The sequence below is a fragment of the Heloderma suspectum genome, chromosome 1 (assembly GCF_057233095.1).
Source record: "Heloderma suspectum isolate Gila_16-S chromosome 1, 16-S_ref, whole genome shotgun sequence".
Lineage (NCBI taxonomy): Eukaryota > Metazoa > Chordata > Lepidosauria > Squamata > Helodermatidae > Heloderma > Heloderma suspectum.
In genome coordinates, this window is record NC_139458.1 from 396,021,105 (window position 1) to 396,038,730 (window position 17,626).

Below are 17,626 nucleotides of genomic sequence, written 5' to 3' on the forward strand. Positions count from 1 at the left end.
GAAAAAACGCCTTTTGACTACATGTCCTGGTTGTACATTAATTGGGCTCTTGATGCTAAAGGACATCAACTTCCCCTCAGAAACCTTGACCCCCATGTCAAAACATTCCTGAATTATAGACCTTTGCCTCAGGGTTTGGACATTCCGGAAGTTTCTTTGTTCATTGTTTTCATCTTCCAAACTACTGATTAACTGTATCTTGTTGTTCATGTTCCACAGTCAGCTTTGTGTGTACACACACCTGTTTTCCCCAGTTTCTCAGCTTTTTCTTCTGGTAACTCTGCATGCTTCTGGTAACTTTCCTTCATTTAAACCTCAACAACCTTTTCACCCCAAAAGGGAGCCATTATATGATTGCTGCATGACACAAGGTTTAGGTCTGGGCAGAAGCAAAGCTATATCGTAATGCTTAGGATGTATGTGTGAGAACAGATACATAGACTGGGGGTCTGGATGTACTGGCAATGAGTGGAAAATACTGTCGAGCTTTATGCTTTAGAAAACTCGCATTTTGTTCCTGTGTAGGAAACAATAACATATTACATATGAACCATACTGTCCTAATATTCAAAGCTCATAACAATATATTAAAAAAGGGTGTTTTGTAATGTATAAATGCTTGACAGAAGTCTATTTTTCATCCATTTCACCCTGTTTTCCACTGCATCAGCCTTTGGTATGGAACTGATCTCTGTAATGGACTTAAGCCAATAACCTAATAATTGAGAGCCAGTGTGGTGTAGTTAGAGTGTTGAACTGGGGCTGAGGAAACCTGGGTTCAAGTCTCCACTCTCCCATGAAGCTCACTGGGTGACTTTGGGCCAGTCATGGACTCGCAGCCTAACCTACCTCACAGGGTTCTTGTGAAGATAAAATGGAGAGGAGGAGGATCATGTATGCCATCTTGGGATCCTTGGAGGAAAAGGTAGGATATAAATGTAACGAATGAATAAATCAACAAGGCTGCCTGCCTGAGGCAGAGCAGTGAATCCTCTGCCCCAAATTCAGGTGCATAGTACTCAAGGGCATTCAAGTTATTTTGGCACCTGAGGCATAAAATCCTACAAGTGCTACTCAGTCTGTATCTCACCCTGTCATCCCAGCTATTTGTAACACCTTTGCAGTCAAATCTAAACCAGTGTACACAGTGGGGTGGAATGGGGTGACATACCATCCCATGTGTTTTCAGCTGGACCTATAACCATTTCACTCCTTTTCAGGGCTGTCTTAACCTTTCTACTTCCCTTGAGCTTGGCTTAACCATCCCACTTTGAAACCATCCTACTTCTCTTCTGCTCCCATTTCAGCACTGATGCAAATATGAAGTGGCCCTCATTCCCAGATGTTTTCAGAACAGATGTGCATTGTGCAGGTAATTCAAGTGGACATTGATTGACGATACAGAGAAAGCTCTGAGGTAATTTCTATTTTTCCTCACACTCTAGGCCAGTTCCTGTGAACCCAAATGTACTTCTCTGCAGAGCAGTAGAACAATGGTACCCAAGCCACAGATAAATACTCTCTTGAGCTTACATAATGGTCTGTCAGCCAATTTCTATCTAATATCAAATGGGTTAGATGCTTAAGCAACTGAAGAGCAGAATAACAGCGTTGTTCCAAGGCTTGATATGAAAGTTAAGATTAAAGAAGAACATTAAATGCAAAAGGGTTCCAAATAGCGGGAGCCAAAGCTGGTTCATTGTTTTGTTTAGCAGCCTGGGTTATCAAACTGGAATTCTCTGCCATCTCTTCATTCTGGCAAAAAGCTGAAGTGTGTTGAGAATGGGCATCTAAATAGCAAATGCAGTTCAATGTATGCAAATGTAAAGTGATGCATGTTGGGGAAAAAGCCCAAACTTCAAGTATAACCTGATGGGATCTGAGCTAGCAGAGACCGACCAAGAAAGGGATCGTGGGGTTGTGGTGGACAGCTTAATGAAAATGTTGACCCACTGTGCGGCTGCTGTAAAAAAGCCAAACTCCATGTTAGGCATAATGAGAAAAGGAATTGAGAATAAAACTGCCAATATCACACTGCTTTATACAAGTCTATGGTGCAACCACACTTGGAATACTGTGTACAGTCCTGGTCACCACACCTAAAAAAAGGGATAATGCAGAGCTAGAAAAAGTGCAGGAAAGGGCAACTAAAATGATAACAGGGCTGGAGCACCTCCCCTATGACGTAAGGTTACAACAGCTTGGATTGTTTAGCTTGGAAAAAAGGAGGGTAAGGGGAGACATGATAGAGGTCTACAAAATTATGCATGGTGTGGAGAATGTGGATAGGGAGACAGTTTTCTCCCTCTCTCATAATACTAGAACCCAGGGCCATCCCATGAAGCTGATTGGCGGGAGATTCAGGACAGATAAAAGGAAGGACTTCTTCACACAGCACATAGTTAAACTATGGGATTTGCTACCACAGGATGTAGTGAAAGCTACCAATTTGGATGGCTTTAAATTTGGATGGGGTTGTACAAATTCCTGGAGGAAAAGGCTATCAGTGGCTACTAGTCTTGATGGCTATGTGCTACCTCCAGTACCAGAGGCAGTGAGCCTGTGTACACTGGTTACTGGGGAACATGGGTGGGAGGGTGCTGCTGTGCTCGTGTCGTGCTTGTGGGTTCCTGTTCGACAGCTGGTTGGCCACTGTGTGAACAGAATGCTGGACTAGATGGACCCTTGGTCTGATCCAGCAGGGCTCTTCCTATGTTCTTAAGGGATAGGCGTTGAGGTCCAACACATCTGGAGGGCATTAGGTTGAGGAAGGCTATTCTGACATAACTGCTTTTTTATGTATTATTTAAAAACAATTTTTAGTAATTCCCAGGAGAATTTGGATTCTGCACAGTAGAGGGCACTAAAGAACAATCTTACAGTGCAGCCATTCATGTTTTCATGCCTAGTGACTGGGCATAAAAGCTAGGGGTGTGTGTGGCATATGGTTCCAGTTAGGGGGAGCTACAGTTCCAAATTGCTCCACTATTAGCTTCTGTACTTCCATTTATCAATGTGCTTTTTATTTTCTTTAGTTCTCCTTTGTAGAGCCTGGATTGTTGAAGGCCATAGGCACAGAGGTGAATAAGTTATATTAATTATGGTATTTCTATTTGCCCTGACTTTTATGGAGTTTTAAGGACACTATAGATGGAGCTCCCAATCTGTCCCCCATCCAGGCACTGGCCAGTCCTGGACCTGCTTCACTTCATCAAGGTAACTCCATCCTATGCCTCTAGACCATGCTTTCAGGCCTGTAGAACCTGTTGGTGATGGTTCAAACACACCTGCAGTCAACCTGGTGCTATACAAAAATCATCTAGGCAATCATAGTTACACAGGGCTTTGTACTATTACTAGCAAAGGCCTACAATTGGTTGTTGCAGCTACATATGCCAACATGTCAAGGTCTTTCTGCAGGCTGTTGTACTGCACAGCATCCAAATCAATGAAGGTATTCACTGCAGTTACACATACATTTTTTCCCAGACAAGAAGTTCAGACAATGAAACCATGCTCAGCATATTTATTTATTTACATTTCTATACCGCCCAATAGCCAAGGCTCCCTGGTGGTTCATATCTACAGGAAGATATAGTGGCAACTGATTTTTTTTAAAAAAATTGGCGATTACCAGGTATGCCATCTAGAGCAGAGGTGGGGAAACTCTTTCAATCCAAGAGCCAAATTCAATTTTGGAGAAGCCCTTGTGGGCCGCTTTCCAGTGATGGGCAGGGCCAAAGGCAAAGCAGGCAGGGGCAAAACTACAAAAAAACCCAGCATATTTTTTTTATTTAAAATATTCCTTGGCCACCTTTCAGGGCAGAAGCCCTCCCATATTGTATTGTAAGCATACTGTAGCGTAAAGCTGTTACTGCCAGTAACTAAGCCTTAGGAGAGGCGTTTCATCCTTTTAGAAGTGGGGAAAACTGCACAAAAGCCAAGAAGCCACCAAACAATCGGTGGTGAAAGGGATTGGGACTATCAGGTAAGCCACAGAGGGCCAGATTGAGACCCCAGGAGGGGCAGATATGGCCTGTGGGCTTGAGGTTCCCCACCCTTGATCTAGAGAGAGCCCCTTTTCTTTTAAGACAAGGGGAACTGTAACTGGGGGTGGAGGGGGGAGAGAAATGACCCCCCACGAGCCCTCTACAGGCCAGATGATGTCAGGGGGATGGAAAATAGCAAAAGTAATAGAAGAACTTTAGAATTACCTCTTAAATCATTTTCTCTGCCTGTTTTTTGTTTGTAATTTTCTCAAGGTTTTTTTTTTGGTAATATTTTATACAGAATGGGTTCATTATATATAATGAACAAAGAACTTATTTAGACAAAATATAGGAGATACATCAACAGACAAAATGATCTGCTTAGTATTAAAAGTTTATTGGTAGATAATCATATAATTTCATATGACTAACTAATTGATCAAATGGACAATTTTAAGCCTCCTATTCGCCAAAATTTTAAATTAATCATATTAGGATGCAACTTATGCATAAATATACATTATGTTCAAGAAAAAACAAAAATTGAAATATGGATTACAAATTACTCGACCTGCAACCTTATAAGTAAAATTTCACTTTTGTTTTTGAATGTGAAGATATTCAGCTTTCATTTAAAATAAAGTGGAATAGAGATTTGAACCAACAGATATCAGACAGGAAGTGCAGTTGGATAATTAGTAATACTTTGAGCAATTTAGAGAACCAGTGTGGTGTAGTGGCAAGAGCGTTGGACTAGGAGCTGGAAGATCCGGGTTCTGGTCCCCACTCAGCCATGGAAGCTCACTGGGTGACTTTGGGCCAGTCACAGACTCTCAGCCCAACCCACCTCACAGGGTTGTTGTTGTGAGGATAAAATGGAGAGGAGGAGGATAATGTAAGCCGCCTTGGGTTCCTTGCAAGAGGAAAAAAGGCGGGGTATAAATGCAATCAATCAATCAATCAATCAATCAATTTAAGGCACAATTCTATGCATGTTTAGACAGAAAAAAGTCCTACACCTCCCAGCATTCTCCAGCCAGCATTGCTGGCTGGGGAATGCTGGGAGGTATAGGACTTTTTTTGTCTAAGCATGCATAGGACTGCACCCTTAATCAGTGCAAATTTAAAATAGAATTAAAAAACAACAACAATTGATCAGTGGTGTTATACACCTTATAGATTAAAAAATACTGCAAGCTAGTAACTATTCTGGGTTTATTTAGTGAACTAGGCTTTACATTAAAGGCATGTTTGAACCTGTTCTTGGGATTCTCCACATCTTTTTCTCTACAACAACCCATGGAACCCGTAATCTAGATTAGGATTATGATGCCCAGAAAGGGAATTAACCCTTTCACCCTGTACTTTCTTCACAGTGAACATCTCTTCCCCCAACTCCCCAGAAGCCACTATTTGCCCCCAAAGCTGCTGTTGCAACAAGTAGGAATTTATGCCGGGAAGGTTTGGGGCAGGTGAGCAGAACTTTGCTTCAGCCTGAGGGCTGAATTCCATTTTGGAGAAGCTTTTGGGGGCTACATTCCAGTTGTGGGTGTGGCAAAAAGGGCAGTGCAAAAAAGAAAAGACAATACCAGCATATTTTAGCATAAAGCTCTTACTGCTAGCAACTAAGTGTTAGGAGAGGCATTTCAACCTTTTAGAATCAGGAAAAAAAAACTGCACAAGTCGGAAAACCACAAAACTATCAGCGGTTGGGGGAAAGGGGCGTGGTTAACCAGGGAACTTTGGAGGGCTGGATGAGGAACCCAGATGGGCCAGATTTGGCCCCTGGGCCTGAGTATCTGAACCTCTTGTTTCGGGGAATGGTCATGTCTTCTCTTGCAACTATCCCCACGTCAAGAGGATCTCTTGAGATCTCTTGAGGATTGGACTTGATGGTCTTATAGGCCCCTTCCAACCCTACTATTCTATGAGTCTAGATTGTTCCGGTCCATACACTGAGGGCTCCATACTTCCTTTAAGCCCAGGATGAGGATCTTCCAGATGTTGTTGGACTCCAGCTACCATCAGCCCCAGCCAGCTTGGCTAATGGTCAGGGATTATGGGGGTTGGAGTCTAACAACATTTGGAGGGCCACAGTTTCTCCATCCCTGCTTTGAGTGCTGGAGATAAAACACTATTTCACCAGGTGTGACTTTTACCATCAAATGAATACAGTGAGAGGAAAAGCTGCACCTGGACAATAAACAAAAACAAAACCCTTCTGTGTACTCCTCAAAGAAACCAAAGCTAGCACTCCTAGGGTCTGGCAACCCTACCACACCAGGTCTTCAAGGTATCTGTAACTGGCTCATGCTGGATGCAGGATGCTTGCCTAAGTGATTGGTCTGATTTAACCATGTATAGAGAGCTGCCCCAAAGTCCTAGTTTTGCCAGCTAATTTCTCTTTCTGATCCCTGTTCTCTCCCATCTCGTTAGCTCTGCCTGTGTCTGGCAGTGCTCCTGTACTTTTAACATGTAGACAAAGGGCTGGCCCTCTCATGAAGCAGGGTACAGCGCCCGCCTCAGGCAGTGAAGAGGGAGGAGTGAATTGTGCCACTCCCCCCTGCCCCAGCCAGGCGGGCCTGCCGCCTCTGCTTCCAGAGGATGATCCAGAGGGCACTGCCAGCTATACTCCTGTGGGGCATTTGTGAGAGAGTGTCTGGCAGGGCTCTCTGGAGCAGCCACCCTCTGGAGAGCCATATGGGATGAGGAAACAGCCAGCATGGCACTTCAGAGAGTCTGCCAGGCTAGAATGCCTGGCTCTGAGGTGGTCCTTTCTCAGAGCCAGGCAAGGGAGGGGTGTCCTGTGCAGGCAATCTCCTGGGACACCCCTTCCACGCCTAGATCTGAGGAAGAATGCCCTCAGAAGCAGGCATTTCGACCTGGCAGGCTCTCTGAAGAGCCTGCCAAGTAACTGTCAGGGGAAAGGGGAGGGACCATGCTGTGGGAAGGGGGTGGGAGGGGCATGATGTGGTAAATGGAAAGGGGAGGGGGCACATTGCAGTGGTGGAAGGAGAAGGTGGGGGCACGACGTGATGGTGCATGTGCTCTCTTTCCTCAGGTGGCTGGAGAACTTGTGCTGGGGCTGCGTAGACATCCCACCTGTGCAGCTTTCCTTAGTACGGAGATGCAGTGTTGGATAAGACTGTATCTGCTGAATGGCCGACCGTGATGCAGCATTTCAAAGGCACAGTAGCCTTTCCAGAAAAAGGTGACAACTAGGGATGCATGGATATGTCACTCTCTGTGAGACAAAGGTCAAGCTCATTCTGTTCTGCTTCTGCACGAGCTTGTGATTTTATTTTTTAAATCCATATGGAAATTTGTGCTTTTTGGTGCACATTTTCAGATGCACATTTTTTAAAGTATGTATTCCCCACCCCCAAGTACTTCACATTGCCAAAAGGCTGTTCTGCATGCACTTTACTCAGATATACACATTTTCGGTGCACTTTCCCCTAACATGCACAACTTTTGTGCACATTTCTCCTGAGACAAGCTTGCAAAAATTTGTATTTGGGAAAGCAACTTGGCTCACTGACATGCTCAGGAGGGTGTGAATTTTGTAATCTGTTTTTTTTTTTTTAAAGAACTCAATGGAGCAAATTTTTCACCTGTCTCTAGTGACAACTTCCTCTCTTTTTATTTCTTTCCTTTACCTGTCTCTCTCACTCTTTCCCTCTCCAACTTGCTTTCATCCTCTTCCTCCACAGTTCCGTGTGTGCATTTGCACACATGTGCATGCAAAATCCTATATTTCTAGATCTGGCCCAGGTAATCAAAGTTTTGTATCTTTCACTTCACTCATTCTTTTGATCTGATTTTCATCCCAGCGCTTATGAAAACAGTAAGAGAAATGCTCGAGAACAGCAAATGGGCTGTCCCAAATGTTCAATCCAATCCATTTCTTTCTTTTTTTCTTATTGCAGAGCTACAAGTCATTTCTAAAGACAAAGTATGTGAGCAAAGGAGAACTTGCCATGACGATGCAAGTTTGATGATGTAGCTGTCGATTTACTTTGGTTGATTTGCTTTTGATGATGGCTTCTTTCTTTTTCTTCTTCCATCATCTTCTAAAAGCAGCAGGCCACATGTCTAATGACACACTGTCACTACCGAAACAGCCACTCCAAATGGCGATGAGTAGGCATTGGCCAGTCCCTGCAGGCCGAGCATCAGGAAACAGCATCCTTTGCGCAGCACTTTGCCCACGTTCTGGAAAGAATAGACAACACCGTCAAAGAAGGGGGAAACGCTCAAGAAAATGACTGTTAACATTTTCTACAGCTGAAAGATGTGGGGAGGGTGGGCTCAATGCTAGCAGCTTCAGGGGACAGTTTAGATCAGAAAAAACTCCATGGGGAGAGGACTAAGCACCCCTTCCCCAGAGTTAAACATCTCAGATCAAACTCAGAACTCTTTCCCACTCCACATCTTAAAAACCACAATAGCATGGAGAGATCCAATCATGGGTCTTCCACATTATATTCTGGCCTTTAGACAGAAAACAAAATATTCAAAATGTGAAATCGACATGGTAAAAAAAAAACAACCAAACACCTCAAGATGATCTACATGGGGATCAGGCCTTGTCAGGGCTGGGATCAGGGGTCGAATGAAGACTGCCACTGGTTGTGCCTTTTCTCATCCTTGCTTTTGCTGCCTCTTGACCTGCCATCTCTTAGCAAGTGAGCAGTTGACCTGAGCAAGTCAGCAGAGACAAGAAGCAAAGATAAGGTGCAGCATCCACCTCTACTCCCCTTGCCTTCTCCCTCTGACTATCGGAGTGGATTGGGCCCAGAGGGAGAGAGCAAGCCATCGAGCAGTGGCAAAAACAGCAAGGAGGAGGGAATCCCACCCAGGACCCTTCAAAACGTGGAGCCAGCACTGGGCATCATCCTCTTCTGAGAAGGAACTCACAGGGCCGCTCTTCTATTCCTCCTGTGTTGCGAAGCGGGGGATTTAGCAGTGCACCTCCCGTTCACTGCCTGAACCTCTTGAACAGGGAGTTCAGGGAACCTGTCGCCATCCAAATGATGTTGGACTCCAACTCCCATCAGTCCCAGCCAGCATGGGCAATGGACAGGAATGATGGGAGTTGGGATCCAACATCATCAGCATGGCCACAGGTTCCCTGACCTTGCTATTCTGGGTGAAAAACAACACCCTAGATTTAGATATCACACTTATTTTATAAATAAGAAACAAGCATTACAGGGTAGAGGAGGCCCCTCCAACTTGAATTATTCTGTGACCCATCAAGCAGCCCCAGCAGTGGCTCGAGGCTGCTATGCTACCACTGCAAATATGCAGAACTGGAGGAGTGTTGGCACTTGAGGGGAAAATCCCTGGAATCCAAGTCATTTCCTTTTGTCTGGTGGGGGTGGCGGGAGGGTGCTTCACTACCAGATTATACAACGCCAATTTTGGCCAGCCATGGGCTCCTTTGGCAGTGCATACTCAGGAAGAGCTTACTTGTTGATCCTTGGGGGAATCTAAATGGAGGATTCAAGGGGACTACACAATCTGGCAGAGAGGGCGCCAGGGGTGGGATTCAAGGGTGTTGTGAGCAAGCGTGTCTCTCAACACAAACTCTCCATCTTTTGCACCAGGGTCGACATAAAATGGCAGGGTTTATCACAAGATGACTGCAGCTGTGATATCAGCTTATTGTGGTGTGACACCTCCAACTCTGCGAAGTACGACAGGTTGCAAGACACCCTTTCCCCAGAAGTACCCTGCTGCCACCCATTAATGTATTATTAATATATCTTATGGAATATGAATATTTAATCACTCATGTCCTGGATATATGGGAATCCAGGGTTGGTATCCAGTGTTACCGCACAATTGCGCTCATTTCACATGCCAGCAAGGTGATGCTCAAAATCCTATAAGCTAGGCTTCAGCAGTATGTGAACCGAGAACTACCGGAAGTACAAGCTGGGTTTAGAAGAGGCAGAGGAACCAGAGATCAAATTGCCAACTTTCGCTGCATCATGGAGAAAGCAAGAGAATTCCGGAAAAATGTCTATTTCTGCTTCATTGACTACGCTAAAGCCTTTGATTGTGTGGATCACAACAAACTCTGGCAAATTCTTAAAGTGATGGGAATACCAGACCACCTTACCTGTCTCCTGAGAAACCTGTACGAGGGTCAAGAAGCAACAGTAAGAACCAGACATGGAACAACCGAGTGGTTCAAAATTGGGAAAGGAGTACGACAAGGTTGCATATTGTCACCCTGCTTATTTAACTTATATGCAGAGTACATCATGAGAAACGCCGGGTTGGATGAATCACAGGTCGGAATTAAGATTGCTGGGAGAATTATCAACAACCTCCGATATGCAGACGATACCACCCTAATGGCAGAAAGCGAAGAGGATCTCAAGAGCCTCTTGTTGAGGGTGAAGGTGGAGAGTGCAAAAGCTGGTTTGAAGCTCAACATTAAAAAAACTAAGATCATGGCATCTGGCCCCATCACTTCCTGGCATATAGAAGGGGAAGAAATGGAAGCAGTGACAGATTTTACTTTCTTGGGCTCCAAGATCAACGCAGACAGTGACTGTAGCCATGAAATTAAAAGACGCTTGCTCCTTGGGAGGAAAGCTATGGCCAACCTAGACAGCATAGTAAGAAGCAGAGACATCACCTTGCCGACAAAGGTCCGTCTAATCAAAGCTATGGTTTTTCCAGTAGTAATGTGAGAGCTGGACTATAAGGAAGGCTGAGCGCCGAAGAATTGATGCTTTCGAACTGTGGTGCTAGAGAAGACTCTTATGAGTCCTCTGGGCTGCAAGGAGGTCAAATCAGTCCATCCTAAAGGAAATCACCCCTGAGTGTTCATTGGAAGGACAGATACTGAAGCTGAAGCTCCAATATTTTGGCCACCTAATGCGAAGAGAAAACTCCCTGGAAAAGACCCTGATGCTGGGAAAGACTGAAGGCAAAAGGAGAAGGGGACGGCAGAGGATGAGATGGCTAGATAGCATCACCGATGCAATGAATATGAACTTGAGCACACTCCGGGGGAGAGCGCAGGACAGGAAGGCCTGGCGTGCTATGGTCCATGGGGTCACGAAGAGTCGGACACGACTGAACAACAACAACAATCCAGTGTTAGCCCTTCTTCGAGTAGACCCATTGGAATGAATGGGATGTACGACCCCAGGCTCATGGCTCTGATATATGGAGATGGATAGGACCCCTTTTCCTGAGCTTCCTTTAAGCTTCTTAACAAGCAGGTTAGCACGTCTGCCAAGCAATCCAACCCATGGATCAAGCCACCTTCCAAGCTAGGCAAGAGCATCAAATCAACTCCTGTTTCCAGTTCAATATATTTAATAAGGTACCAAACAGAGAAATGTTCAGAAATAGTAAGTTGCATTAAAAATAAATGAAACCTCAAACTTGCTCACTAAACTTTACTTATCAGAATCCTAAGAGTATTTCACCAAAGCACCTTACAGGTGTGGGGGGGCAGCGGGGGGGAGAAGCTCAGACCTGGGACATCCTGGTATAACTAGGCTGATGTTGCCTTTAATATCCAGGTGAAGACAAAGGAAGTTTGCCTCCAGGGGAGGAACTGAACAATCAATAGCCTGTTGGGACCTGATCATACATCCTCATGCCACACTTGCTCCTCGGACTGTCCAGGCGGTGCACCCCACCTCCCACTGAAATTTTGTAGCATGGTGGCAACAGCGAGAAAAAAGAGCCTGTTTTTAAAAGCTGAAGGTGCAGTGTGTCGCTGCAATTTGACGGTGGGAAAAAGGGGCCATTTAACTTTAACACTTTAATTGTTTTGTTTCCTGGACCTGCTAAAGACATTTTTTTTTCAACGAGCCTTCCCCGATTGACCAGCCATGTTTTTTATTGGTAAGCTTGTTTTTTCACTGGAAAAGACTCTGATGCTGGGAAGGATTGAAGGCAAAAGGAGAAGGGGACGGCAGAGGATGAGACGGCTAGATAGCATCACCAATGCAATGAATATGAACTTGAGCACACTCCGGGAGAGAGTGGAGGGCAGGAAGGCCTGGCGTGCTATGGTCCAAGGGGTCACGAAGAGTTGGACACGACTGAACAACAACAAATGCTTGTTTTTAAAATGTTTAATTCTGTTAAAGCTGTTAATATTGTGATTTCTTCCCTTTATCTTGTATTGTTCAGTGCTCTGGAATGTGTTTTGATATGGAGTGGTATATAAATGTTGTAAATAAACAAATAAAATAGTCCCTTTTTGCCGCGGCACTGCCAAATTGAGGCAGCAAACCACACTGACAGCTTCTAAAAGCAAACTATTTTCCCTTGCTGCCACCACTCTGCCAGCAAAAGGACAGAAGGCCAGATGTTGCCCACCCCTGGGTTATACAAATGCAGATTGGTGTCTACAGGTGGCTGGCTATGTTCTTTTTTAAAAGTTATTTCCAGAAAAAACAGGGAGGGGGTATTGGATTTGTTGCACCAATACATGTTGGTCATGTAAAGCAGGGGTGGGCAGTTTTAAGCTGGCAGGATCTTCTTTGTTTTTTTACTAGAAGGCTGAGCTCCACCAATCAAGCCAGGAGCAAAATAGTTGCTGAAGAAGATAGATATAGAATTGCGGGACAAGGCGCCTCTGAGCACATGCTCAGCCCAGGAATTTGTTTTCAGTATCAGAACTGGACACACACTCTCTTTATACAGATATGTAGACGCAAACCTTCTTGGTTTCAGCAGCCCCATTAGAATGGGGGGAAAGGTTTTTGTGAGACCAGTGGGAGTCAGAAACCCTTGCTGATCTACTGCAAATCACCTGGAGATCTACCAGTAGATCCCAACCTACCTTCTGCCCATCCTTGATCATTGCCTATTCTCCTAACTGACCTGATCTTGTTTATTTCATTAATCTTGGCAGTGATTGTGCCATATAAATTGCATAAAGTGCCTCAGCCAGAACAATGGAGCTCTGATCTCAGCAAGGACCAAAGTACTTCCCAACACAAATAAGTGACTGTTGCCCTTGCATTTATTTCCTGTATGCAATGCAGCAACATTTGTGAAGCAGGATGTGACTCTCTTACTGAGAGCTGGAGCAAAACAGCAAGGATAATAGATTATGGTAATCAAACATTTGCCTGCAAGGGTTTCTTTTGGTTAATTTGACTACTGCATGTTCAATCAATTGATCTATATACCGCAAGACTATCATCAGTGACATGGGAGCTAATCAATAACCTTTCAGTTGACTCATAAAAGATTGGAGATTTCGATGGACACCCTGATACCTACTCTAGAGTGTTTTCTTTCTTCCCTTGCTAGGAAGAAAGTGATATTCCATTGTGATGAAGAAACATACTTCTAAATTCAATATTTAAACTCCTCAGTTTATCTACAAGTGATCATGGATCAGTTGTGATCCTCAGACACACTTGACTATGGCACTAACAACACAATCCTATACATGTCTATTCAAAAGCAAGCCCCATTGGATTCCATGAGATTTACTACCAGGTAATTGTATACAGGATTTCAGTCTAAGGATGCAATCCTGTACACCCTCCAGTTGTGTTGGACCAGAGCTCCCATTATACTGGGAGTTGTAGCCAACACATCTGGAGGACATCAAGTTGGACAAGGCTGCTATTCACACTTAACTGGGAGTAAGCCCTACTGAAATCAGCGGGGCTTATCTCTGAGTAGACATGCATAGGATTGCTTTGTTAGGTAACTGAATACCAAAGTGAAATAATTAGTAGTACACCAGTCTAGAACAATGATAGTACAAGATCTTCACCTTTCCTTCTTCCACCGTGGACCCATTCCTCACTAGGCACACCTTCCTTTGCCAACATTTCCCCCCAGGTCACAGTGACGATACTTCCAGACTCCTCTCCTTACATGTAATCATGCTGTGTTTACAAATTATAGTCTCTGAATATAATGTTGGCTGCTTAAGAAACCCTCCCTTTTTAATGAAGGGGAATTAATGTTTCAAACACTTCCTCCATGTTTTATAATGAAAAACAAACAGTTTAAGTGGACAAGGAAATCTAACAAAACTAATCTATCATATTTCTAGCTCTCTGCCATCTTTCATTTAGGCTGTTTAGGTTGAGTGTTTCTTCATGGAAAAAAATGGAAGTCTGTATGTTTGATAAGAAGTTTACAGCCTGCGGTTTCTATTTGAGATATCAGAAGAAGTTATCCTGAATCCTGCAACTATTCACACAGTCCTTTTACTGCATGTTCCTCTGGAAGTCACTGGAACTACTGCTGTTCTGGAGTCACTGGAACTACTGCCAATTCGATATCAAGCCCAAATCAAGAACTGTGAGATAGTGGTTAGAGCAGAATTCGGTCCCCTCCAGATGTGTCAGACTAGAACTCCCATCATCCCCAGCCAGCATGGGCACGAGGTTGGAGAAGGCTGAATTAGAGTGTTAAACTAGGATTATAGGGAGACATAGGTTCAAATTCTACTCAGCCAAATAGCTCACCATTCTTCTCATCCTAACCTACCTCACAGGGTTGTTGTACAAATAAAATAGGGTAGAGTATCACACCAACTTGGAGGAAAGGAGGGAATATGCTTCTAATAAATAGATAGATAGATAGTAGGAGCAGTGTGGGCCGCGGTGGCTTAGTGGTTAAGACGCTGAATTGCAGACCGGGAGGTCGGGTCAGCAGTTCGAGACCCGAGTGCTGCGTGACGGAGCGAGCTCCTGTCTTCAGTCCCAGCTTCTGCCAACCTAGCAGTTCGAAAGCAAGAAATTGCAAGTAGACAAACAGGTACCGCCTCGGCGGGAAAGGTAACAGCGTTCCGTGCACCTTGGTGTTCAGTCATGCCGGCCACATGACCATGGAAGCGTCTTCGGACAGCACTGGCTCTTCGGCTTAGAAATGGAGATGAGCACCACACCCTAGAGTCGGACACGACTGGTTGGGGACACCTTTTTACCTTTAGAAGCAGTATTTTACTGCAACAGTAAACCAACAGTGAAGTGTTAATGTTGACTCTCCAGGTTGAATTTAGAATCTGAGCTGAAAGGGAGTTTTATTATTTTCTCTCTTTGTCACCATTGTGTGAGGTGCGGGGAGTGTGAAACAAACTTTGCACTTCTTGCTAATTGGGAATGTTGTCAAAATAAGGATGCCAAGCGAAATGAAGCACAAAGGATATAAAACATCTGTCATATGGATTAGCTTGGAGGCCTTTTCAGGCTGAAATGACAGATCTCTCTTTTGATCTCAGTGAAAACTGACTTCTGATTAGACTGGTTTCTTCTGAACAGAAACGGAAGATTATTTGTTTTTCAAAGATAATTCTGTTTGCACTGAAAGAGCAGCCTTCTGCTTCATGAACTACCTGAAAGATCTCATACAGATCCTGACAAACTTTATCTCGACATCCCCTTCCCTGTGTACATGATCCTTTGCATAACTGCATAAGCAGCTATAAACAAAAGCATAAACAAAGACAAACCCCCCGACCCCCCCCCAAAACTCTTACAATCTAAATCAGGGTTGGGGAACCTGTGGTCTTCCAGGTGTTGGTGAGTGATGATGGGAGTTGCAGTCCCAACATTAGCTATGCCGGCTAGGGCTGATGGGGGTTGCAGACTACCACCATCTGGGTTGCACCTTCCACATCCCTGATCTAAATAGGCAATGGGGCAAATAAAGGAAGAGAAAGGGAGGCTAGGAGAGATCATGATATAGCAAGAGACCAAAAGAGGAATAAGAATTCATATGTTCACTTTCATTCCAAGACCTTGTGGGAAACGTTGGCTTCTGAGCGGCGATTTGAAAAGAGAGAGGGAAAGGGAAAGAAAGGCGGTACTATGTATATCTGGGGAGGAAAGACTTCAGGCTTGCAGGGTCTACTTTGTTTTTTGTTAGAACCCTCCACGTGTCCCGTGATCGTCTGAATAGGAAGCTTCATAAATATCCTTGCACTCCAATAAGACATGATAACTAACATCACCTGCCACACCAGAGACCCGCGCTAGAATTCGATTTCATTTAGAAGCGCCTGCGTTTAAATATACAGTATGTGGGTGGGGTTTAAAAATTAATTTTTTAATTTAAAAAATTAAATCCATGAAATTAAAAGACGCTTGCTCCTTGGGAGGAAAGCTATGGCAAACCTAGACAGCATAGTAAGAAGCAGAGACATCACCTTGCCGACAAAGGTCCGTCTAATCAAAGCGATGGTTTTCCCAGTAGTAATGTATGGCTGTGAGAGCTGGACTATAAGGAAGGCTGAGCACCGAAGAATTGATGCTTTCGAACTGTGGTGCTGGAGAAGACTCTTACGAGTGCCCTGGACTGCAAGGAGGTCAAATCAGTCCATCCTAAAGGAAATCAACCCTGAGTGCTCATTGGAAGGACAGATACTGAAGCTGAAGCTCAAATATTTTGGCCACCTAATGCGAAGAGAAAACTCTCTGGAAAAGACCCTGATGCTGGGAAAGACTGAAGGCAAAAGGAGAAGGGGACGGCAGAGGATGAGATGGCTAGATAGCATCACGGATGCAATGAATATGAACTTGAGCACGCTCCGGGAGAGAGCGCAGGACAGGAAGGCCTGGCGTGCTATGGTCCATGGGGTCACGAAGAGTCGGACACGACTGAACGACAACAAAATGTGGGTGGGGAGCTAGTCTTCTACCTCCTGTAACCACGCCGGGAGCGCGACAGGGACCACGAGTCCCGCTAAACGATCGTGAGTCAGTAAAATACGCCCAGAGGAATTCACGCGCACTTCTCCCCCCACCCCGATTTCTACTTCACATGCGACGCCCGATCGAAGCTTGCGCCGTGTAGACTCGGCAACCAAAGCTGAAGCGCAAGCCGAACAGGCTGACCCCTGGGGGCTGCGGGAGACTCCACTCCCCGAGTAACGGAGAGCGGGTAGGGCTGATCCCCTGGGGGCGCAGGGCCCGTGTGCCGAGCCCCGGCTGGCCTAGGCGCCATCCGTGCCCCTCTCCCGAGCTCCTCTCCGCGCCCCCAACCGACGGCCGCCTGTCCTGCTGCGGGCGCCCCTACCTTGCCGTATTTCTTGAGCTTCCTCCGGCGCGTTTCGCTTTTGCGCTCGGCTTCCTGCGGCTCCTCGCCGCCCCAGCCCAGAGGTCGGCACTTGTCCGGGAGGAAGGCGAACGCGCCTTTCTTGGGGGGGCAGCCGGGGCCCTCCTCTGGGCGCCTGCCCGGGGCCCGCTGCTGCTGCTGCTGCTCCTCCTGCGCCTCGTCGGCTTGCGCCCCGTCGAGGATGGCGATCTTGTCCTCCGCAGGCCCCCGCCGCCGGGGGCGCCCGCCTCTCAGAGGGCCCCCCACGGCCATAGCGCGCCAGGGGAATCGGGTGGAGGAGCTGGGAAGGCACGGCCGAGCCAGGGACCTTTGAGCCTTCCCTCCCAGCAGCGGCAGGAGATTAGCCCTCCGGGGCCTTGCGGGGAAGGAAGTCGCGGCCGGGGAGCTAACAGGGGCAGGCGGACACAGGCTGTGGCGGCCGCAGTTGCGAGGTTGGGGGACCCCCCTTGTTCCCACAGAACGGGGGTGGCGGCGGAGGGGGAAGCGCCCCTTCCCCGCTGGAGGCGGCAATTCGAAGAAGGTCCAGGTCCGGCCCTGCGCTGTTTACAACACTCACACAGAAGGCC

General features: G+C 45.8%; 1 protein-coding gene across 1 annotated transcript; it reads right to left on the reverse strand.

The window, feature by feature from the left end:
• Positions 1 to 7,265: 7,265 nt before the first annotated feature.
• Positions 7,266 to 17,626, reverse strand: C1H1orf115 (chromosome 1 C1orf115 homolog). The gene is made up of 2 exons (XM_084828749.1): positions 17,022 to 17,626; positions 7,266 to 8,204 (listed from the first exon to the last, which is right to left on the reverse strand). Exons 1-2 carry the CDS (start codon positions 17,310 to 17,312, stop codon positions 8,085 to 8,087), a joined length of 411 nt encoding a protein of 136 aa, XP_084684875.1. The 5' UTR covers positions 17,313 to 17,626; the 3' UTR covers positions 7,266 to 8,084.